The sequence below is a fragment of the Artemia franciscana genome, chromosome 13 (assembly GCF_032884065.1).
Source record: "Artemia franciscana chromosome 13, ASM3288406v1, whole genome shotgun sequence".
Classification (NCBI taxonomy): Eukaryota; Metazoa; Arthropoda; class Branchiopoda; order Anostraca; family Artemiidae; genus Artemia; species Artemia franciscana.
The window spans coordinates 26,904,304-26,930,679 of NC_088875.1; the positions used below are offsets into that span (position 1 = coordinate 26,904,304).

The window sequence follows — 26,376 nt, forward strand, 5'->3', positions numbered from 1 at the left end:
CTCCCAACCCAGACAAGGACGACCTGCTTTCCGTGTAGCCCTAGACGGTTGGCCAAAAAGGACAATCTTTTTGTAATCTGTCATCCTTCATCCGTAGAACGTGGCCTAGCCATCTCAACCTTTCTTTCATTATAGCCCCAGAAAGCGGGATTGAACCACACTTTTCGTACAACCTACTGTTTGAAATACGGTCAGTCAGCCGGGTACCCAGAACAATCCGTAGGCAATTTCTCTGGAAAACATCTAGTAAATTTTCATCTGCTTTTCGGAGTGCCCATGCTTCAGAGCCATATTTGACCACTGTCATCACTGTAGCTTCCAATATTCTAATCTTGGTATTTAGACTTATCTTTCTATTCTTCCAAACTTTTTTTAACTGTGAAAAAACACCCTGAGCCGTAGCTATTCTACTTTTAACATCTTCACTGCTCCCACCATCTTTACTAATAATGCTACCAAGGTAACTGAAGCTCCCAACCTGATCGATCTTTTCGTTACCTAATGTCACCTGTTCATCTTCACTTATTCCTAGCCTTAGTGACTTAGTCTTCTTAACATTAATTTGCAAGCCTATTTTAGCACCCTGAACTCGCAAAACCTCTAAAAATTCATTCATTTTGCTCACACTTTCATCTAACATGCTTAAATCATCAGCATAATCTAAGTCCAGGAGCGTTCTTCCTCCCCATTTGATTCCATGGTCTCCAATTGCCTTTCCTGTGCTCCTTAAGACGAAGTCCATCATAATGATCCATATAAAGGGATCATTACCGTATCCCCCATATAAAGGGGGATAGATATAGTTACCCCTGAGTAAGGAAATTAAGCATTTAGTGCTGACATTCAAATGCCTTATAAAACTAATGCGCAAAAAGCTAGTTTGTGACAATGTAAAAGAAATATCAAAACTGAAAATGCGCATCCGGATTTTAACGGAGAAACATTTAATTACTGTTTTACTTGCAAGCTCAGAAGCTTGGAAACCTTAAAATGGGTGGATCACATGGAAAATACTGGGGTTTATAGGGGAATCCCTTCTTACCGTTGAAATGTATTTGTTAGTCAGAGACGTACTCTGTGTCCATTTATGCAACAGGTTTATGTTATTCTTATTAAAGTATTGAAACATCTGATGTTGTATATCTAGGCAAATTTGGAAGCTCGAATGTTTTTTGGGAGCACAAAAAAAAAATCTTGTCTGAATTGTAAATTTCAGTTACTCTTGGACTACGAAATATTTCATTATAAATAACTATGGCTGCATTTGTAGCCAAACATTGACGGAGATGAAATTTTTTCATGAAGAGGAAAGATAGCAAAATACTTTAAAAATAACTATTGGTCCCAAATAGTTGAAGTTCACCCGTTCTTAGATATTTTAGGAACAGTCTGAGCGTTATATACCTCCTATGCACATGTATCATAAAGAATTAGTTTGTTTTAATATGTTTTTTTCTTTCTTCTACTTCGAAAAATTTATCCTTGTGACTCATGTGCACTTTCATTGTTGACAGGACAGCGTTGGCAAGATGGCGTGCAGCAGAAATGGGGACCCTAAAAGCCAAAGATAGACGACCTTACCTTGCAACAGAGTGTGATGATTTACAGGAAGCAGAAAAATGGAGGATGCAAATTATAAGAGAAATCTCTAAAAAAGTATCACAAATTCAAAATGGTAATTAATATATCATATTCTTTTTGAATCATCTACTTTAAAAACAGACATAGCCATATGGATCAAAATGAAACAAACTGGTTTAGAATTAAGCATAGTGTAAACCACCATATTTTTGATAGTTCAAAAAATACAGCCATAAATATATCTGAACACAGGGGGAAGAGGTCTGAAAGACTCCTGTGAAAATGGCGAATAAAAATGCACATTTCCCCCACTGATTCTGAAGTAAAAATCGTCCAGTACATAAGCGGCAATTAGATTTTTCGACCTTTTTCCCTCTGGGTTATGGAGAAACAAATTTAAAGAGCGATTAACAGAAGCTTAAACTCAAAAGTATATGCATCAAATCCATTAGTACAGTCTTAGTACTGTCTATATGCATTTCTCTCTAAAATAATTTAGATTTTTTCGTCATTGCTATTGAGTTACATTTATGTTCTTTTCTCAGTATACTAGGCATGAAGGGATTTTAGTTAGTTAAATTAAATCTGTAATTTGGAAAGCTGTTTTTTTCTTCTCTGCAAATTTAAAGTTCTTTTTTTTAATATAAGAAGAAAGGCTTCTAAACATTGTTTGAGAGAAAGGGCATTGTTGTGGTCAGTAAGATTTCATTTATGTTGTTTTGTCTTAAACCGAACAATCTGACGGGCTCCGTTTTGCTTAGGCATGCGACACTTTTTTATCACTCAAGGACTATTTCGGGGAAGGGGTTTTGATTCGTGCATAAGGCTCTAGAAATTCAGGAACTTGTCCCAAAGGGGAACATTTTGCCTTAAAGGGAGAGGTTAGGACCATTATTTATTCTCATAATGCCCCCTCCCTATTTGGAAAAAATCATCTCCTCCAAATACAAGTCTTGCTGCCTTCCAGATAAAAATAATTTAACCCATTCTTCTAAGGAAACATTGAAATAGTGTCCCTATTGTCATAGTAAGACGCTTCTAAGTGCAAACCAAGGTAAAGTTAATGTCAAGTCATGAACTTCAAAACAAATTTATTTGCCATTTTCAAAGACTAAGTACGTCTTTATGGTATCCAGAGGCTTCTAGAATTGGCCATTTGTCGGTGTTCTCATGCAGTCCGCGGCCAGTATGTTTGAAACTGGGTCAAGTGTGGCCCCTTGCCATACGTCCTCTAGCTGAAACACTTAATTGTTATAAGTAAAGCTATCACTTTTTTTTAGAGAATTACTTTGATTGATTCAATGGTTTCTTTGTACCTATTCCTGGTTGGTTCAATGTAAAAAAAAAGGGAGTAGTGTGCTTTAAATTATAAAAAGCTATTAAAGAAACGATGTCAAAAGTTATATTAATTACAAAAAAGATGTTGCTTTAAGTTACAAGGCCTAAAAGTAGTTCATGTAACCTGTATAGACGTAACTTGATTATTCTCGTCTTGTCACATGAATAGTATGGCCATCTAATAAAGTAAATTGAATGGTATAAGGGAACTGCTAAAATTAGTTGTTTTTTTTTTTTGTTTTTTTTAACTAATACCCATAGTCTGAAGTGATTGTGTGGAATGCGGTTGTTAAGAAAATTAGCGACTTATCCTAGTGACTGTACAAATGTCAATAGAAAATCGACGAAGTCTTAAAGGCAAATAAGTAGAATGGAGTTTCAGTAACAAAAAATTCAATGAAATGACTTCAGCAAAGTCTTACTAAAATAAACCTCACGTTGAAATTATTATAACTTGGATTGCTCAATTCTATCCGTGGCTTCACGCAAAAATGTACATTTTGTATTAAGTTTCATCCCTCTTCGTCGCAGATTAATGCGTCACAATTGTTTGCCGACTGCGCATGAATATACCTAGTTGATCTGTTAAGTTAGTTATAGCCTTAGGGAAATGATGATGTCTGATAAATTAATTTTGTATGTTCAAGCCCATAGATTTACCTTAAATAAAAATAATAAAAACCACTTGAAGAGGCATTTCTTAAATTCTTTGTTTTAGTAATATCTACGAATCTATGTCTCAGTTTTTTGTAGCTTATGTTTTCGTTTGCAACTGAGTAATTTGATTTTAGAGTTTCTGAATTTCTTCTGTTTGGGTAATCTTACAAAAAAAGAACTTATGTAAATTCTGGGCATAGCAGAAAATAAAATAGCTGTAAAAACTAGTCTGTTTAGTTAATCTGTGAAAAAAAAATGAGTTCATTGTTGATGACTTGATCGCGACTCAGATTTGCTTTTAGTTGTTCCACCTTACCCGCCGAATCACTGTTTGATTTTTTTTTTTTGTCTTTTCAGCTGGCTTAGGCGAATTCAGGATCAGAGATTTGAATGATGAAATTAATAAATTACTTCGTGAAAAAGGGCATTGGGAGGTTAGGATATCAGAGCTTGGTGGTCCAAACTATCAGAAACTTGGTCCAAAGATGCTTGATGAAGAAGGGAAAGAAGTGCCTGGAAATAGAGGATACAAGTACTTTGGAGCTGCAAAAGATCTGCCTGGTAAATTTCATTTTAAAACAGAGAACATTTTGTTAGTAATATTCTTCATTGTTGGCTAAGATGAATTGGTAAAAAATCAGCTCCAAAAAGGTTTAGCATAAGTACTAGTATATCAGTGAACAAAATACATAAAATTCGATTCTTAAACTCACAGCTTCAATAAATAGAGTCAATAAAGATAAGATTCAATCAGTTGAGTCAATAAAGAAAATTTTTCTTTAAGACTTAGATGAATAACAATCTTAAAAAAGTGGTAAAATTATTATTGCAGTTTGATTTATTCTAGCTATTTTTTTGACGAATGATAAATCCCCTAAAAAATAAACAAAATATACAGCGAAAAGAATTCGCCTCGTATGTCAAGGCCTGGAATGCACATAATATAACTTTCTGGCTTTTAACTCTTATATAAATAATATATATCTATTAATATATTATAAATAATATATATATATATTATAGATAATATATATCTATATCTATATAATAAAATAATATATATCTATATATTAGAATAAATAATATTCTAAAAATAAATAGCTCCAAGCTGCAGAAAGTATCAAATAATATCATAGAAAACAATTGGAGGAAGTCCGTTCTAAATTCTTTACGACATTTTCTTAAACTCACAAGTGTAATTATCTATGTAAAAATTCGATAATTTTCACATTAAATAATCAGTATGGTGAAATTGAAACGGGCGATTTGTGCTCTTTGCCAACTTTTTCTTTTATTGTCTTATGAACTTAATTGATAATGCCTATTAATGGCTCAAGTTTGTTTAAGAGAAAAAAAAAGCCGAGAACGATCTTGTTTGTATTGACATATTTCTGTTTCGAGGGGTCTTCCTATAGACCGTTGGTCGTAAAACGCTGGTGAAACACATGTTTGATCTAAAATTAAAAGATATTATATTTTTTAAGGACCCAAATCGACTGGAGGGCATCCAACCTTCCTTCCAACACCTTTTCTGCCACTGCAGCCCCAGAAGTCATCAAATCAAAGTTACAACATAAAGATTTTAATCAGAACTTTCGAAAGTTCCAGATGATATATCCTTGAGGGCAACAAAGGCCCTAAGTTTTGCAAGTAGCCTAAAACAAAGGTTTGCAGATGTATCTAATTATAGTACTTAGCTATAGAATGGATGCTATTGCTTGCTCCAGTCGGGTTCATGCACATATTTTGGTCTACATAATCTCAGGGCCCTCGAAACGGTATCCTCCCCATTCCCACTGCATAAATATAAACAAGTTCACCTCTATCGACTATGACGGTTCAGCATTCCTTTTAAAACGATTCTAAATGACAAAACTACTGTCCTAGACCAAAGGACGATAATCACATGTGTCTCATATGGGGTTTAACCTTGTTTCTGAAACAGATAAGCGAAGGGTTCTAGTGCCTAAACTAGGGTTATAAGGCCTCAACCCCCTTCCCAACCCAATCCCAACATTGTAAATATAGCCATATTGTACCTCTTTTGATTTTCGACTGAACAGGAACCTTTGGGATCCAATTCTTACTATTAAATTTATTGCCACTACTACTACTACTAACAACCCTCACTCTAGCAACAAGCCTCCTGAGGCCAACTTAGCTTCGCACGCTTATCCCTCATCCACCATCCTAATCTATTCAACTCCTCCCTCTATACACCCTCAAGGGAAGTTCCCATTGCCATCAAATCTTTCCTAGTGAAATCCTCCCACCACAACCGGGGATAACCTGCTTTTCGTTTTGCCCTAGACGGTTGGCCAAAAAGGAAAATATTTGTCAATCTGTGTTCCTTCTTCTGTAGAACTTCCCCTATCCATCTCAACCTTTCTCTCATTATAGCCCTAGAAAGCGGTATTGAACCACACTTTTCTTACAGCCTACTGTATTGCTTGAAAAAATTTCTAGTGTTTAGTATTTTTAAGGTGTACGTGAGTTATTTGAACAAGAACCACCCCCACCTCCCAGAAAAACACGAGCAGAGCTTATGAAAGATGTTGATGCTGACTACTATGGGTACAGAGATGATGATGATGGCATTTTAGTACAATTAGAAAGGGAGGAAGAAAAGAAGGGTAAGCCTCTTAGTTATACCTGTGTTCGAACTAAAATCTAAGAAATTAGGACTTCCTTGAATAAAGACCATAAGCACACTTTCAACAGGGTCGGGAAGTTGCTTGGGTTTCGGGGCTACCTCTTCTTTCAAATAAGATGTCTTTTCTTAATCTTGCTCCTTGTTTACTGTTGACAAAAAAATACATTTTCACTGCCACAGGATTTATTAGTTTCTTTTATGATAATTTAATTACACTATGGTCATATAGGAATCACAAAATCATAATCCAAAGAGTTTTACTTCTTTTTCTAATACAGATTTGAACTTATACTGTCAGAAATAGAGAGCACATATTTGCAAGGCCTTGAAATTCAATGGTGAAACAATGGGAATGTGTTGCGCCTCAGGAAAAGTTAAACTTCCTCTATTGGCTGCACCACCAGAGCCATTGAAGACTTTCCTTACTGGAACTACGTCAGAATCTAAGCGTTTTTTGTCAAAAATCAGACAATACAACTCATGTTTCCAAATGACGTCGTTTGGAGCCCAAATCGAAAATCCAGATCAATTTATGTCTACTTTTAAAGTAAAAGGGCAAATTTATCATAAAGCAGGGTCCCTTCTACCATTATTAGGCGAGAATCATAAATTTTTACAATTGTACTTCATCAGTGATAGAAATTCTGAATTGAATGCACGTTGCGAAATTTCTCCCAACGTTGAAAGGACAATCGTTTCCCAATTGCAACATCTTTTCCACGAAAATAATAATTTAGTGCGTCTGTTCAAAACAGCCATCGATTTGATGCCTACTGATACTCATAAAATTGTTATTTCCGCTGACAAAACGCCTCCTGGCCAACATGTGCGTAGATACAATGCTCCGACTATCGACGAAGTGGCAATCGTTATGGTCGGTGATCAGTTTTTACCTCGAGATATTATTCTACATAAGCGAAACGCCCAGTTGTTAAGAATTGCTGAAACTCATCGATGCTACGATGCCCTACAATATCCTATCATTTTTTGGGATGGAGCCGACGGCTATCACTTTAATATTAAATTGATGAATCCAGCCACTAACAAAGAAATGAATAAGAAATGCAGTGCAATGCATTATTATTCCTATAGACTAATGATTCGGCAGGATGAAGAAAATTATATTTTAAAATGCCGTGAATTGTTTCACCAATTTGTCGTGGATATGTATGCAAAAATTGAATCAGAACGTTTGCTATATATCCGCCTGAATCAGACCAAGCTCCGCTCTGAACAATACATTCATTTGCGAGATGCAGTTATAAATGACGGTAATACCACAAACGTTGGAAGATTAACAATTTTACCTTCGTCATATGCTGGCAGTCCACGTCATATGCATGAATATGCTCAAGATGCTATTGCGTATGTTCGTCTCTATGGTCGTCCAGATTTATTTATTACATTTACATGTAATCAATCTTGGGACGAGATACTGCAGCTTTTACTTCAAGGACAATCGGCGGTTCATAGGCATGACATTACGGCACGTGTCTTCCGGCAAAAGTTGAAATCACTGATAAACTACCTTGTAAAACATGAAGTGTTTGGGTCAGTGCGATGCTGGATGTACTCAGTGGAATGGCAAAAACGAGGTTTGCCACACGCACATATACTAATCTGGCTACATAAAAAAATTACTTCAAACGAAATTGATGATGTGATTTCCGCTGAAATACCTGATAAAAATGTCGATAAGGGGTTACATGATATTATTGTAAAAAATATGATACATGGACCTTGCGGTGCACTGAACGAAAATTCACCATGCATGGCCAAAGGAAGGTGCACAAAGCAATATCCTCGACTTTTAGTACCCACAACAATTACTGGCAATGATGGTTACCCACAATATAGAAGAAGATCTACTGAAGATGGCGGTAAAACAGCAATAATAAAGAAGCGTAACGGTACCACCATCGAAGTAGATAACCAGTGGGTTGTTCCATATTCCCCTTTATTATCCAAAACATTTAATGCACATATAAACGTTGAATACTGTAACTCCGTAAAGGCAATAAAATATATATGTAAATACGTCAACAAAGGCAGTGACATGGCAGTTTTTGGCTTGCAGTCCGAAATCAAAGATTTCGATGAAATCGTAGAATATCAGGCTGGAAGATACATAAGCAGTAATGAAGCTGTTTGGCGAATTCTTTCATTTCCGATACATGAACGTAGTCCAGCTGTTGTTCACTTAGCGGTACATTTACAGAATGGTCAACGTGTTTATTTCACGGAAACCAACGTGCAACAAAGAGTCCTGAATCCACCGGATACAACATTAACAGCTTTTTTTTCGCTTTGCAAAAATGATTCTTTTGCGAAAAAACTGCTGTATACTGAAGTGCCTTCGTATTACACGTGGAATACTAAAAATAAAGTATTTGAACGTCGAAAACAGGGTAAGTCAGTCGACGGCCAACCTACCATCTTCAAAGATACCACGATAGGAAGACTCTACACCGTTCACCCCAATCAACATGAATGCTTCTTTCTACGCCTGCTTTTGGTGAATGTACCCGGTCCGACATCCTTTGAGTATTTGAGGACTGTAAATGGTACTATACATGACACTTACCGTAGTGCATGCCAAGCTCTGAATTTATTGGAGAATGACCAACACTGGGATAACTGCATCAATGACGCGTGCGAAACGTCAACCCCAAGTCAAATTCGTGCATTGTTTGGCATCATTTTAACAACTTGCTCTCCATCAGCTCCTACAGAGTTATGGGAAAAATATAAGTCAAAAATGTCCGAAGATATACTTCATCGAAAACAGTTAGAGACGTCAGACATGACTTTTGATTTTACACCAGAAATTTATAACTACACTTTAGTTGTTATAGAAGATATTTGCATAAGTATGGCAAACAAACCTCTTCAGGGTTTGGGAATGCCTTCACCTAACCGTATCGCTGCTGTTTCGACATGTGTAGAATTGGATCGTGAACAAAGTTACAGTACGAGTGATCTATTGTCGTATGTACAAAATAACATTTCCAAGTTAACGTCGGAACAAAAAGACATTTATGATACGATAATGCATTGTGTCGATAACAACGTTGGAGAAATTTTCTTTTTGGATGCGCCAGGAGGTACTGGTAAAACGTTTGTGATAAAACTGATTCTGGCATCAATTCGATCTAAAAATGATATAGCGTTGGCAATTGCGTCGTCCGGAATAGCCGCAACATTGCTGCCTGGTGGAAGAACTGCTCATTCCGCTTTGAAATTGCCTCTGAACTTGCATTCTACAGAAACTCCCACGTGCAATATTTCCAAATCATCTGGGATGGGTAAAGTATTGCAGCAATGCAAACTTATTATTTGGGATGAGTGCACAATGGCACACAAAAAATCGCTCGAGGCTCTGGATCAATGCTTGAAAGATTTAAGAGGGAATTCGAAACCCTTTGGCAGCACATTAATATTGCTTGCAGGAGATTTCAGGCAAACATTACCTATAATACCTAGATCAACTCCTGCAGACGAAATGAATGCTTGCCTGAAAAATTCTAATTTATGGGCACACGTAAAAACATTAAAATTAACTACAAATATGCGTGTCCGATTGCAAAACGATGACTCTGGTCAAACATTTTCAGATCAATTGCTAGCAATGGGAAACGGAAAGCTCCCAGTAGACTCAATTTCAGGACGTATACAACTACCTGCTGATTTCTGTAATTTAGTGACGTCCAAAAATGAATTGATTGAAAATATATTTCCGAATATTCTAAAAAATTATAAAAATAATAAATGGCTAAGTGAAAGAGCGATTCTCGCACCCAAGAATATAGACGTCCACGAAATCAACAATATTGTTTTGACCAAGATTCAAGACCAGGCAGTCCTTTACAAGTCAGTCGACACAGTTTTGGAACCAAATGAAGCGGTTAATTATCCATCTGAATTTTTAAATTCCATAGATCTTTCAGGGTTTCCACCACACGTGCTACAACTAAAAATAGGCGTACCAATAATATTGTTACGTAACATAAACCCACCAAAGCTTTGCAATGGCACTCGACTTGCCGTAAAAAAAACAATGGAAAACCTAATAGAGGCCACAATCCTGACAGGGCCTTTTGAGGGTGAGGCTGTTCTTATTCCTCGCATTCCCATGATTCCAACAGATCTGCCTTTTCAATTTAAAAGATTGCAATTCCCAATTCGATTAGCATTTGCAATCACCATTAACAAAGCTCAAGGTCAATCATTAGAAAAATGTGGTATTGATCTTAATACTGATTGTTTTTCCCATGGACAATTGTACGTTGCATGTTCGAGGGTCGGTAAACCTGACAATCTATTTATATGCAGCGAGAATTGGACAGCGAAGAATGTTGTATATTCTCAAGTTTTACGAAGTTAGTTGTATTTCGGAACAGACTGTTGTATATTCACAAGTTTTACGTAGTTAATTTGTATTGTATCTATCTATCTATCTATCTATATAAAAACGAGTTGTGTGTATGCATGTTTGTTTGTTTGTAAAAAGAACGTTTGCATATGACGTCATTATTAGTACATACGGCTTTGTATATGGACAGACAATGGGAAAGCCAAGAATGTTGTATATTCGCAATTTTTACGTAGTTTGAAACACATATATAAATCTATCTATATTCACAGGTGGGACACAGGGACACAACTACAATGGCGCGTAACTAATATGGCGCGTAACTAATATGGCGCGTAACGACTTACGCGCGCGGGGGGGCTTGGGGGGGGCGCGAAGCGCCCCCACCAACTAGGTGTTGGGGTGGCGCGAAGCGCCACCCCAACAGCTAGTATATATATATATATATCTATATATATAAAAATAAGTTGTCTGTCCGTTACGCCAGATTAACTAAAAAAAAACTAAAAAAAGGAAAAAACTGAAAAATAGAAGAGAAAAAGAAAACTAATAAAATTTTAGGCTAAAAAAGGTAAAAAACTAAAAACTAAAAAAAAAACTGAAAAAACTAAAAAAAGGCAAAAACTACAAAAAAACTAAAAACTAATAAAAAAAAAATAAAAAGGCTAAAAAACTAAAAAAACTAAAAAAAACTAAAAAAAGGTAAAAAACTAAAAAAAACTAAAAACTAAAAAAAAAATAAAAAAAGGAAAAAACTGAAAAATAGAAGAGAAAAAGAAAACTAAAAAAATTAAGAATAAAAATAAAAAAAAAAAAAAAAAAGATAAAAACTAAAAAAAGTAAAAAGAAAAACGAAAAAAAAACTAAAAAAGCTAAAAAAAAGGTAAAAACCAATAAAAAACTAAAAAGAAAAAAAAGAAAAAACTAAAAAAAATTTTCATCTAAAAAACTAAAAAAAACTAAAAAAGGTAAGAACTAAAAAAGAAAAAAATAAATGACGACACTCAAAGAGAAAGCGACCGGGACAAAAGGAATGTTCGATTAGCAATCAACAAAGCACCGGGACACGGAGTATAAATGACGACCAGGACATAAGTAAAAAAAAAACTAAAAAAACTAAAAAGAAGGTAAAAACTACAAAAAAACTAAAAAGAAAAAAAACCCCCTAAAAACTAATAAAAAACTAAAAAATCTAAAAATCTAAATAAACTAAAAAAGAAAAAAAATAAAAAAGGAAAAAAATAAAGGAGAAAAACAAAACTAAAAAACGAATGTATATACAGACCGGGACACCGGGATACAAATGACGACCGGGACACAGGGAATATAAATGACCATACATAAGCCATAATGATCAGGACATAAGTAAAAAATATAAATGACGACCGGGACACAGGGACACAACTACAACGGGGACGCCGGGGGGCACAGGGGGATATAAATGACGACCGGGACACCGGGACAGGGAATGGTCGATTAGCAATCACCATCAACAAAGCTCAAGGGCAATCATTAGAATCATGAGGTATAGATCTGAATACGGATTGTTTTCCCATGGACCATTATATGTTGCATGTTCAAGAGTCGGTAAACCTGACAATCTATTTATATGCACAGACAATGGGACAGCAAAGAATGTTGTATATTCGCAAGTTTTACGTAGTTAAAAACATATATATAATATATCTATCTATATTCACAGGTGGGACATAGGGACAAAACTACAATGGCGCGTAACTAATATGGCGCGTAACGACTTACGCGCGCGGGGGGGGGGGCTTGGGGGGGCGCGAAGCGCCCCCACCAACCAGGTATGACGACACTCAAAGAGAAAGCGACCGGGACAAAAGGAATGTTCGATTAGCAATCAACAAAGCACCGGGACACAGGGAGTATAAATGACGACCAGGACATAAGTAAAAAAAAAACTAAAAAAACTAAAAAGAAGGTAAAAACTACAAAAAAACTAAAAAGAAAAAAAAACTAAAAACTAATAAAAAAACTAAAAAATCTAAAAATCTAAATAAACTAAAAAAGAAAAAAAAGAAAAAAGGAAAAAAATAAAGGAGAAAAACAAAACTAAAAAACGAATGTATATACAGACCGGGACACCGGGATACAAATGACGACCGGGACACAGGGAATATAAATGACCATACATAAGCCATAATGACCAGGACATAAGTAAAAAATATAAATGACGACCGGGACACAGGGACACAACTACAACGGGGACGCCGGGGGGCACAGGGGGATATAAATGACGACCGGGACACCGGGACAGGGAATGTTCGATTAGCAATCACCATCAACAAAGCTCAAGGGTAATCATTAGAATCATGAGGTATAGATCTGAATACGGATTGTTTTCCCATGGACCATTATATGTTGCATGTTCAAGAGTCGGTAAACCTGACAATCTATTTATATGCACAGACAATGGGACAGCAAAGAATGTTGTATATTCGCAAGTTTTACGTAGTTAAAAACATATATATATAATATATCTATCTATATTCACAGGTGGGACATAGGGACACAACTACAATGGCGCGTAACTAATATGGCGCGTAACGACTTACGCGCGCGGGGGGCTTGGGGGGGCGCGAAGCGCCCCCACCAACTAGGTGTTGGGGTGGCGCGAAGCGCCACCCCAACAGCTAGTATATATATATATATATATATATATATATATATATATATATATATATATATATATATATATATATATATATATATATATAAATAAGTTGTCTGTGGATGTGTCTGTCAGGTGACGTCATGTTTGTATGTTGACTGACGTCATGAAGTTAGTTGTCGTCATTTTTGTTATGACGGTGACGTCATTAAAGATATTTAAGACATGCGTTCACTTAGAAATCTATTAATGTTTAACTTTCCAATGACTGATGAACTTACAATGGCAACAGCCGAGGAAGATGCTCAAAGAGTCTATGCCAAAAAACTTGCTGCTGATAGAGAAAGTCAGAAAAGAAAGCGTGCCGAGGAATCAAAAGAACAGCAAGGAAACAGGCTTGAGGCTGATAGAGAAAGAAAGAACAGAAAGCGTGCCATTCTCATATAGCGTTGGCAATTGCGTCGTCTGGAATAGCCGCAACATTGCTGCCTGGTGGAAGAACTGCTCATTCCGCTTTGAAATTGCCTCTGAATTTGCATTCTACAGAAACTCTTACGTGCAATATTTCCAAATCATCTGGGATGGGTATAGTATTGCAGCAATGCAAACTTATTATTTGGGATGAGTGCACAATGGCACACAAAAAATCGCTCGAGGCTCTGGATCAATGCTTGAAAGATTTGCGAGGGAAGTCGAAACCCTTTGGCAGCACATTAATATTGCTTGCGGGAGATTTCAGGCAAACATTACCTATAATACCTAGATCAATATGGCTTTCGATTACTGATTTATATAGCATCCTCAATGCATGTGGATTCAGGTTCCAAGTACCCTTGGCAACCGTTAAAAGACGAGCAGAATATTGTTTTGCAGAGTTAATTTTATGTCTAACATGGTCAGTCCATAATAACTTTCTATCAAGAATAACACCCAAATATTTAACCTTATTTTTAACAGGTATCTCAATTCCATCGTACATTAGCTTTACGGTCGGAAGCTGATGCTTCCTTGAAAATAAAATTGCTTCTGTCTTGGATTTATCAAACACGAGCTTGTTATCTACTGACCAAGTTCGAAAATACCCTTGATGCCAAGGATTCTAAAGTTGATATTTTGCTTGATGTGATAATTGCACAAACATCATCAGCATATGCCTGAATTTTTACATTAGGAATATTTATTTCTAGAAGATCATTTATGTTAACCGACCATAATAGGGGGGATAATATTCCACCTTGAGGACATGATCGCTCCAAAATGCACGAATATTCACCCTTATACGTAACAACTCTATCAGAAAAGTAACTATAAATTAAATTTAAAAGCCCATCAGGACACGATTTAGCCTTTAACTTTTTCAGTATTCCAGGGTGCCATGCGGAGTCAAATGCGCCTTTTATATCAAAAAATATGCATAAAGTAAAGATTTTTTTCTGCATATTCCAACTTTTCGGGAAATATGAAATTTTTAAGCAACTATTCACTAACTTTACCAAACTAGGAGCAAGAACATTGATGTTTTTAATTAGGGTTAAATTTACAATTCCATCTGGGCCTGGGGCCTTTGAACCTTTAATTATTTCTTTTAATTCATTCAAGGAGACTTCGGTAACACCTGATGTGCTATTAATCAAAAAATCTGTAAGTTCTGCTCTAATTTCACCATGGTAATCACTATCAGTTGAATGATCGTCCTTTAAAAACTACTTATTTAGCAATACCTCCCCGGCTTCCGTTACAGAGTTAGTCTTACTGCCGTCATCTTTTGTTACATGTAGTGGCTGAACAATGGCATTACTATTTTTACAAATTTTATGGATTGTATTCCATGGATCCAAATTCGGTTCATCTGCACAGAATTTATTCCAGTCATTCTTTTTAGCATTTAAAATACCCAGTTTGTAATTCTTTTTTGCATTCTTTAAATTAACCTCATTTTCGAGAAAATTGCAGGATTTAAATATCCGTAGCAATCGTCTATACCCTTTTCTAAGTTCCGATAATTCTGAAGTCCACCACCGTGAATACTTTTTGGGAGAGCCACGACTCACTGGAGTTGATTCATTGGTAGCTTTTTGTATTAAGGCTGTTAAAGCATCTACAGCTTTATCTATTTCTTCAGCATCCGTAGTAGGGAGGGAATATAAACTATCTATTTCATTTAAAATAATGTTGCTAAAAACATTCCAGTTAGTTTTTCTGTAATCATACTTGATGTTATTACAAGTTTCCACGATATCTGCCTCAAAAACTAGGTTAAACTTGATATACAAGTGATCAGATAAGGATGGGGGGTCATTTGTCACTTCCCAGCTGTCAACAAATTTTAGTAAATTTAGACCAACTGCTGTGACGTCGGGGCTCGAATATGAAAATTCATACGTTGGCATATCTGGGTCATTCAGTACTACTAATGATTTCCTGGCAACAAAATCCTCAATGGATTTACCTTTCAAATCGGAATAAATATTATTAAGCCACAGTGAACTTTTGGCATTAAAATCTGCCCCCAAAACATAATTTGAATAATTTCTAAGACTATCTATACTTGCTAAATAGCTATCTACTGAGCACAGGGATGGAGGGCAATACATGGATTAAACTAGAATAGTTCTACTTATTCTACTTTTAAGATAAACAGACACTGTAACACATTCATTGGTCGAGATTTCGTAGTGTATATCGCATTTTAGGGATTTATGGACAAGTATAGCAGCACTATAGAATCTTTTCTCAAATGTTGTCTTTGAGAAGGTATTGTACATATTCGGCACACGCGAAAGTTTACCAGATTTATTAATGTAAGGCTCTTGAATAAGCACGACATCAGGGCATAAGTCAACCAGTGTTTTTCTAATTGTGCCGCTGCAGCATAACAATGTTGTAGGTTAATTTGTAGAAACAGTAAGTTATTCTTATACGTATTTACTTGAGACGTGTTCTGCATCCAGGCTACATAATCAATATTCTTTTTTAATTGTTGGGTTATTTCTCTAGCAGTTGGACAATTTTTGTAGTCGTACGATGGATGTGGCTCACAATTGAGCTGTCGCTTATTGCAAGAACGGCAACTAGGGCGACTACTGAAGGATTTAGTACATTCATTATAGTCATGATTACCCATACACCAAGAGCAGGTTAAATCGCCCTTACACTCAGACTTCTTGTGTCCGAAAAGACAACAATTGGTGCATCGTATAAGGTTAATGTAATCTTCGCATTGTAGGCGAAGAAATCCAAAATTGAGGCCTCCTCTTTTTAAAATTTCTCCTCTGATTTTTGGACTCATTTCTAATACGACGCTGCAACTTTTTCCTTTTTCAATAATAGTCACCACTTCCAAGGTTTCTCCAGCAATAACAAGTTTTTCCATATCTGGATTACTATGTTCTATAAATTCTTTGCACTCTGATTTATTTTTGATTATAGGAGCACCGTTCACAAGCATTCTTGGCAGGCGTTTTTTTAATTCCCTCGAAGTATATTTTAGTGCTACTGAATTTTTGTTGAAAGCACAAAGAGCATTGTTTAAATCTTGTTTTGAGTTAAATTCAACAATGATTTTGCCTTCTCGCCCATGTTTGATATTTTTAGCAGAAAATTTGGTGGAATCTTCTCTGATTATTTTACTAATGTCTTGCGCTATTTTTGCCGGTGGTTCTCTCTTTTTTTTTATGATCTTTTGCTTCATTACTGCTTGGCTCAAGAATAATACTAAAGGTTTCAGGACCTTTAACAACACTAGAGTACGATCTACAATTTTTAAGAGAGGATAGGGCCATTGTATCTTTATTTTCCAATTTTTCGTGTAATTTGATTATATTTTGAAGGTTATCGTTCTCGTTGCGCAAAAGTTTTGCATTTTCTTCTAAAAGCTGATGATATAAAATTTGAATTCGCTCACAAATATCGAATGCGTAATCCCTTCCTCCTGGGATTTTCTTTACCTTGGCAAGAATTCCTTTTAAGGCACCGATTAGAGTACTAAAACTCGTTGCGTCTTCTGTGCTTAACTGCAAAAGAGTCTCTTCAGCAGCTTGATTATCGGAAAATTCTTCCATTGTTAGAATCAGAATAAAACACTAGCAAAATCCTTTCATGGCAAGGGATATAGTTCTTCACTCGAGACTCTTAACACGATTTTCACCAATCTGTATAAATCATGTACAATATTATCCTAACCGGGTAGTTGTTCACAGTTCAAAGGCTAGAACCAAACTTATATATATATATATATATATATATATATATATATATATATATATATATATATATATATATATATATATATATATATATATACACCACGAATATGTATATTTTGTATATATATGAAGTATATTATATACTATATATTATATACTGAAATATATATACATATATATATACTCCATGTCTGAAGGTTTGTAGATGACAACTGTTCATCTGAGGGTGGGGGGGGGGGGGGTATGTAGCTGAGCTATCTTTATTTGTTCCTTGCTTTTCTTGATCTTCAATAATTTCTCTATACTATTGTAATATGTTCCCCGAATGAAAGTCAATTTTGAAATAAATATATATGTTCTACATTATTTATTTTTCTTCTTTTTTTTACAGCAATACGTGAAGTAGTCCAAGAATGGAAAAAAGGAAAACAGGGAGACATTGCTGATAATTTGGAAGTAATTTTTTTGATATTTTTTTATTACTTTAGTTTTTTATGCCTTGTAGATAAATTAAGCATTTGCAATTTTCATCCTGACTCAGAATTGATAATGATTTATTTTTCGACAGAGCTTGAACTTTGAAGTTTTTGACTAAAAACCTTGCATTCGTATATTTCAAACGGTAGTTAAATTGCATTGAAAATGCTAATTAGATGTGGATATATTATAGGTTGTATGAGCAAAACCGCAGAGGCTAGTGGCTGATCTCAATATAGAGTTTTTTTTTTAGGAATAAAAATTTAGAACCTTGTGCTTTGATAACTTAGCATTAGATAGAGTCCTCCTTTCCATTCGTAAACATCTAAATTGTTCAAGTTTTCGTTAATCAGTGTTTAATCATGTAAAATCTTTGTTATGGCCACATGGTACGAGCTCTAGTCCCTTTTCTGGATCACTGTCTCTACTTTTTCCAGGGTTTTTCGCAGGATTTCATTGGTTGCTCATTATCTTATGAAGCAATGTTGTCCCTGAAGAATATCTGTCCCGTGTTTATGCTAAATACTTACACAGCTGATTATTACCTTGCCAAGAGCCTGTCGGACATCAGCCATAGAAAAGGAAAAAAACAGGAGTGTGTACTTTTTCGTAACGACCGGAGACAAAATATGTTACTAACTCCGAAACACAACATTATGGTTTTCTTACCTCCGCCTTATAGAAATAAGCTTTCCCTGAAAGTTTCAAAATGATTCCCCGTATTTAAATCAGGACAGGGCACACTTAACGAACTAGGTAAAAAATATGAGATAAGTTATGTTTCAACCAAAAATTGCAAAAAGTCATTCAATCACAATTCCCCACACAAGCTTCATTAGTCTCTAAAAGAGGGGGACTATGAAACAATTTAGACGTTAAGCTATTAAACATTGAAACACATGACAGAAACATGAATTATCTTTAATGAAACCTAATGACTATATAGAATATCTATAATGAGGGATAATTGCTTGGATTCAGACATAAAAGAGAAAAAAAACGTTTAATATCTTGTAATGATCGAAACCAACTAAGTGATTGTAAAATTGTTTTGAAGAAATACTGGCTTCAGCTTCCCGCTTTGTAACCATCGGATTGGTTGGATGTTGTTAGCACTTATCTAATCGTAAAGTGAGACTGCCAAGACTAGTGGCTTCTTACTGAGTAATTGGTGGTTTTGCAAATCTTGCTGTAAGTTTAAATGACCAGGTTGTTAAAGTCAGTTGCATCTACATAATGTGCAAGATGAATGATTAATTGAACATCTTTTCGTCTCAAACTTATAATATAAATGACTTTGACATGGCTTGAAGAGAACTGGCGGTAAATCAGTTGAGGTAATTCGAAATGGGCTTTGGTGCTAGACTATTGTAGGAAAGGTAAAAAAAAAAGTAGAAGAAAAAAAGTAAAAAAGAAAAGTAAAAATAACTTTTGAGCTTTTGAAATTTATTATCAATAATTTCTTTTGTACAGTAGTAGTTTCTAAAGAACTTCAGGATCTTGTAAAGACCGATTTATTTGCTAAAACAAACCCAGTTCTTTGACTAGCCTTTGAGTAACTGAGGAAAGTTGAATTAATGAGAAATAACTTTGATTAGTAATTAAACATGGGATATAAAACGTTTTACGGTAAAGAAATAAATAAGCAGAAATATACAAACTAAGAATGTAAGAGAACTAATAACACATATGAGAAAAAAAAATATATCCGTATATAGAACAGGGTAAGTGTAATGAGATACAGATTAAGCTAGGACTACTGGAAGAATAACCAAACCAGTCCTGAATCGTTTCAAGCATTTCTTGTTTTTTTTTTTTTTTATCCCGAATAATAATGAATTAAAATTGTAGGGAGGTTAAAATAAACTTGCGTATTTACAGTAATAGTGTCGACATGCATGAAGTTAAATTTTTATTTAACTTTTATTTAAATTTATTTAAATTTCATTTAATTTAGATTTATGAAATATTCTGTGTTAATTTGAAGGACTGCTTTCCATTTTGTTGCTAATTTGGCAGTACGGAAATTTTTTGAATATTGAACTACGGGAATTCTCGTGTTTTATTGATAAAGGTGTTTTAAGTGATATTTAACTTAAAAACATTATAAATATAGTTCATCAATTAGAAAACTGGCATCTTTAAGATCCGGTCACAACCGAAGCCATTAGAGAAAAAAGATGTAGGAGTCTTAAATTTTAAATAAAGGGGTTGAGTAATAAAAACACCCTGTAGCAAAAACCGTGACCTTGTTTTAACATTCTCGCTCTAAACTAGCTACAATAACAACAAAATTGTTTATTATTATCAATATAACTTCATCAAATGTGATCTTATAAATCGCTCTAATTGAACCAAGTTTCATTGTGTTGCGGGATCAACATTTTTGTTTGTCCTTTGTTCCCTAGTCCTCTGATTTCAGCTTCTTGCTACAAAAGGGCTCACTAGTTTTTACGGAAAATGTAGACCTCAGGCCGGGTTGATGAATATGATGTTATATTTTGGAAACCTGTGTATAATTCTTGTCCATGGCCAAAAAGGATGATTTTCGCTAGTAGTTAAGCCAGTTCCTACAGTGTATGAGGTGAAGTGGAGTTTCATAGTGTGTGTCGGAGAGGACTATCTTAAGCTATGCAACACAGCTTTCGTTCCATCGAGCCATGTTACTGCTGTCGACTGGAAAGCTCCGTTCTAGCCAGCATGCAGGCAGGCAAAAACTGCGAATCGAAGTTGGACTGAAGTGAAAAGCGCTTAAGATGTGCGACAGTTACCTAGCAGTTTCTGCAAATCCAGTTGCTTTGCAGCAGTTTTGCTTTGGCAAACCCAATTTTGTGGTTTTGGGTTAAATTTGGTAGAATTTTAACATTTCTTAGTCCATTTTTCCCAATGGCGGTAAATTTTGTCTTTACAAACTTTTTTAAAGATAGCCGCATTGGAAATTAATGAAAATCACTGAACTTTGAAACGAACTTTAAACAACTAAATAATGCCAACTTTCAAAGGGCTCCACAGCAACTTTGAGTGAAGTTATAGAACTTCGAATTTTGTTATTATTGTAGCCAGTTTAGAAGGGGATTGCTTCAACAAAACTACCCAAAACAGTTTACATCTTATACCCAAAGTTTCACAGTGTCCATAACACTGAAACTTGTTTTTTGGACAAGCAAAATGTCCTGGAGGGAATAATTGCTGAACGAATTCAAAGAACCCAAAAATAATGAACCAGATGAGAAACAATGTTCGATCCGTAACTTCAAAATGGATCCAACAATATTCGTGACAATATTATTGAACAATATTATAATTATAATTCAATATTATAATTCAACAATATTATAGAAATTTGATGCTTGCAAGCGCAATCACTATGGACTCACAATCATAACCACTGCTAGGGATACTTTGCTGTACTTGTGTCATAATCTAACTAAATTAAAAAAATTAGCTTAAAACATTTGTTAATATTTTGTATTTTGTAAAAAGACACATCTTGTGTCACCTTTGAATTAACCTTTACAAGAATAGGTTTCACTTAGATACCCAATCGTATCCAAGAATATGCTTAAAATACTCATTTTCTATAAATACTTAAAAAAACAAGACGTATTTTCAGAAGATGTGGCTGAAAATCTGCATTGCAAAAAGTTAAGTTTCTTGACAATACACTTTAGGTCAGTTGGGTAGTATTGTCTTTTTATCAGCTCTTTCTAAGGAAGTTTTTAATAAGCTTGGTTAGAACATGCAAGGACAGGATGACATTTTAGGAGGTAGTGTGCGTTAGAAATATATAGCCTAAATTAGAAACTGGCTAGATTACAGATAGCCTAAATTAGAGACTAAACTACAATACATTACGCACAATGCGAAGAAGATTTAAATTTTCACGAGAAAAGTAAGACATCTTATACGCTGATGAAAGACCTGGTAATGCGAATCCATGACATTTGTAAGTGTAGCCTGAAAAATTGTATGACCTTTTTTAGTATAGAATTTAGAACGCGATAAATCATGAAGCTCTGTCGCTCTGAAATTTAATTTTCAGGCTTTAAAAATTAATAGTTACAAATAAAATAAATTTATTAGTACTAGGTGCTTTAAACTGACTTCAGGAATAAAAACCCTGAAAAACTTGACTATCCACAGTCTTCTCGATCGATTAGAATCTATCGTACGCTTAGAATCTATCGGCTCATGTTGAAATGAGCCGTAAGTGGCTAGTTGCATTTCATGTTACTAATACAGCATTTATAATAAGCTTTTAGAATGAGTAAATAAATTAATTGAATAAAGGAAAAGAAATATTAAAATTTTTACGTGTCTGGTCATGTCTTGGTAGCTGATAGCATAGTTTTGTGATTAAAATAAAATTCTGGTGAAAATGCGATTAAAAATGATATTCTTTCGTTGTTTTTATTTTTTATATATCTCTTTCGTTTGTTTTATACAGCCGGAGGAAGAAATTGACTTTGAGAGTCTTCTATCCGACAAGCCTTTATACACAGCCCATGTCGACGTTCCATCTCAGGAGGATATCAAAGAAGCTCTGCTACAGAAAAGGAAGAAAGAACTTCTGTCTAAATACGTCGGCGATGCGGAAGGATTATGACAACAGTAATTTTTGACTATATATGTATTTTTGTATGTGCAATTTTTGTATTTAAATATTGGTTTCCATGCACCATAAACATAATTCAGATTAGTTTAAGATATTGTTATTGTTTATTGACTGTGTGGGAGAGGTACCCTTTTGCGGATCGTTTCTTTTTCCGACGCAAGACGAGAGAGGATTTTTGCCTTAATAAGCACACCCCGCCCCTATGTTTGCATCACAGTTTGCGGAGTGCAAAGAGTTTGCGGTTCTTTGCAGTTGCCTTCATTTTACAGTGCCTGGAAGAGTCTGCAGAAGTTTATGGTAATTGAGTATGTAAAATAAATAATATCTGTAAAAACTCAGGATATGTTAAACTTATTCATGATATGCTACACAACCACTTGGATATAAAATTGCTGCAGATCAGGGACTTTTTCCTATTTTGAAAGATGGCTCATCCAAACAGGATTTTGTGTGTGTGTGTGTTCTTTAGCCAACGAAATTTATTGCGCCATAACAGAGTCAATTTCCGATCTGTTGTGCCAAAAAACAGCAAGTTTTTCTCGAATAGAAACAAAATGCCATCGAGTGAAAATTCTGAGATTGGTCATTTTATTCGTACTAAAATTAATTTTAAATAAGCAACCATCAACAGTTGTGTGTCCCAGTTGTGGAATTTTATTTAGAAAAGTCGACGAGTTACTTGTTTAACCTCTCCAGTTTCAGTGTCCATCCTTCCAGGCAGTGGCTAATTTGTCCCTAATATACATGCAAAACAAACGGTTAGTGTATACTGATTATAAAGTTAGTCTAACGGTTTTAAAGTGCTCAATAATTTTGAAGCACCCATATTGAGGGAAGTGAGTAAATCTTTTGTGTTAGGGAGGAAGACACCGCCTAAATCCTCTAATAAGGATATTTTTACGCCCGAATTTTTGAACCATCCTTAGGGGTCCTTCAGATCAATTAGAAGGCGATAATCTGTGCAACCTACCCGTCCCTAATCTACAGGAATATTTTGGAATTAGACGTGCATAACCACTTTTTTATTGTGGAACTCGTTGATTTTAAGGCAGAACTGGCGGTTCTCTATTTGTAGGGCTGTGATAAGAAGTTGAACTTAAGTGTAAAGACCATTTGATGGCAGTGAGACCGTTCCTTGGCAGTGGCAGCCTCCCTTATATTTAGAAAAGTGTTATTTTAATGTGGAAAGCAAATACTTATAGGTAAGCCCCCATTTTTGAAGTATATTTGCACAAAATATCGTCTTCCCTCTAAAGAGGGAAGACGATTTTAATAATGAGAACAGAGACAATACCATTGAAATATCCGAAATATTTCCTATGATTAAAAAGTGAGAAACAATATATAATTAAAAATATGGAATCCCTTGTTTCTTACAAATCTTGAGTTTTTCTGCGCAAAAGAATTCTAATAATCAAGGCCGGACTTTTTCCTATTGGAAACTCTATGCTCAAATATTGAATGTTCAATCTAAAAACAATATGAAAAACGAAAAAAATTAAATTTAGCCAAATTTTAGGTCTATTCTGAGCAACGACAAAGATTTGGGGTTGATTATTACTTTTGTCAACATTAAGTAAGAAAATCTTATTTCAACGCATTTTTGGAGCAACAGTAGAATATTGCTTTACATAAATAGAACATTTAACGCAAAATTCTCTTTCATTTCGTTTTCATATCGTCGATTTTTGCATTTTTTAGCCAGTATTGCATATCTTAGCTAGTTCTACTCATCCTCATGGGTGCACGGAGGGGGGGGGCAACTACCCCTACCTTTACCTTTTTATTTATTATACCATTTATTATAATTTCTGTTTGTTTTGAGATTCATTCACTAATTGATAGTGATTTGTGGTAGCTTTACGCTTGGAAGATTATTTGACTTCATTTCCACTTAGTTTTGGCTTAATGGAGCTCTTTAATTTTATTTGAGAAACTTCTTTTGTGGAAAAAGTTTTGTAAATTAATGATCTGAAACAGGCTCCCACCATGAGGCCTTTCTATTGCAATTCGGATTGGCTGATCGCTATGATTACCCCAAATGGGGGTTATTCAACAGAATAAATTTTGGTAATGGGTGACTCCCCTCGCGCAGACCTCTGTCCAAGTACTGGAAATAAGTCTCTTGGTCTCCTTTCATGTTGCATTTATCACAGTCAAATACAATCAAAACTGGGGAAAAGTATCGAGGTTTCATAAGTCGTTTTTTTAAGTCAATCTCGAAGAACACCCTTCAGTTAATGAGTAAATGCTTCCTTTCGAGGGGCGAAGAAACTTGAGACAATATCTACCGTAAAAACCAACGAAGTAGGGGGAAAAGGTTTTGTGCATTATTTGAAGTTTATCGAGAGAAGGGTACTCTTGTTGATGATGAAACAGAACCAGATCTTGTAGGCGGAGGCAACATAGTTTTGAGGAGGCGACAACTTAGCATGTTATCATTTTTAATTACTAATCATTTTCCCAATCACTTCGGAAATCCCAGTTCTGTTGAAAATTTTTCCCGAAAATCTCCTCCCCACCAGTGGGAAGTTTCTTCCGTGGAAAATTCCCCACGGAGAATTTTTCCTGCACAAAATTCTCTATGGAGAATTCGTCCTGTGGAAAATTCCCCAGACAATTCCAAACCTGTTGAAAATTTCCATTTCCCCCGGACAAATTCCCGCGGAACATCTCCACATACAAAACATAGTCAGCAAAAAGAAAATAAGACAGTTAAAAGAATTTTGTATAGGAACTTTGTCAAGTTCCCCCAGTGTAAAATTTACCTTAGAAACTTCACCGCTGGAAACTTCCCTCCTAACCGAAATCTCCCCTTCCGAACCTCAAGAAACCTCCAGCGAGAATACTCCTTCCACCTCTAAAAACCGTTGGTATACTTCCCAATAACAAATATTTTACGGGGAAAATGGACAAACTTCATAACTTACAGACCTTTCTCCAAGGGCTATGGGTGTCATGTTACCATTAAAGGCATAGTTATTGTATCTTTCAACTATGCTAATGGAAACGGCGATCTCACAATTTGATCAAACGGATTTGGAGGAAAAGGGGCGTGGAGGAGGTTATTTGCCCTCCAATCTTTCTGACACTTAAAAAGGGCGCTAGAACTTCTAATTTCCGTTCAAATACGCCCTCTCTAGATATTCTAGGCCCATTGTTCGATGAAATCATCCCTTTGAAAAAAAAATTTAAAAATAGACACGCATCCGTGAACTATCTTCTGGCAAAAAAAAAAAATGCAAAATGCCACTTTTTATCTAATGGAAGATTGAAACCTCTGCAGTGGGGTTCTCAGAAACGCTGAATCTGATGGTACAATTTTCATTTTGATTTTTTGACTTTTTGAGGGTGTTCCTCCTTTCTTGAAAATCAGCCAATTGGTCAAATGAATTGTACCAATTCTTTTGATGTATCTATTGATGTAAAAATTCTGTTTTTCAGTTTCAGTTACTATTGAGCCGAGCTGCTCCTTGCCAACAACAAACTGTTTGATAGATATTAGGCGCTTGATCCGCAAGAGATTTTACCACATCTTTTCAACCCGTGTGGACTGATTGGAATTAAAATGAAGTTGTGTATTGTTTTCTGTTGGTTTCGGTAAAATCGAGCTTATGTAATAGACGAGCGCTATTGAAAAGTAAAAATTGACAGATTCAAAACTGCAGCGGTAGCTGCAAACTAGTAAAAAATGATCCGTAGTCTAAAGTAGTCTTTATAAGGGAATTTATTCGTTGTTAGTAGTTACTTATAAGATATCCTTGCTGCCAAACAGTAACTGCTTTTTTAAAGTTGTGAAGCCTTGAATATTGAAATGGCTAGTGTGCTTGAGATTGTTGA

At 35.3% G+C, this 26,376-nt stretch overlaps 1 protein-coding gene across 2 annotated transcripts in view; it reads left to right on the forward strand.

Annotated features, from left to right (window-relative positions):
* LOC136034736 (pre-mRNA-splicing factor ISY1 homolog) overlaps window positions 1–22,626 on the forward strand; it is a 49,191-nt gene extending 26,565 nt beyond the window's left edge. For both annotated transcript variants that reach the window (XM_065716108.1, XM_065716107.1), the window contains 5 exons: window positions 1,515–1,675; window positions 3,934–4,137; window positions 6,060–6,209; window positions 17,836–17,900; window positions 22,369–22,626. In XM_065716108.1, the coding sequence (XP_065572180.1) occupies window positions 1,515–1,675; window positions 3,934–4,137; window positions 6,060–6,209; window positions 17,836–17,900; window positions 22,369–22,527 (739 nt within the window). In that variant the 3' untranslated portion in view covers window positions 22,528–22,626. The remainder of the gene's footprint in view (window positions 1–1,514; window positions 1,676–3,933; window positions 4,138–6,059; window positions 6,210–17,835; window positions 17,901–22,368) is intronic.
* The last annotated feature ends 3,750 nt before the right edge of the window (window positions 22,627–26,376 follow it).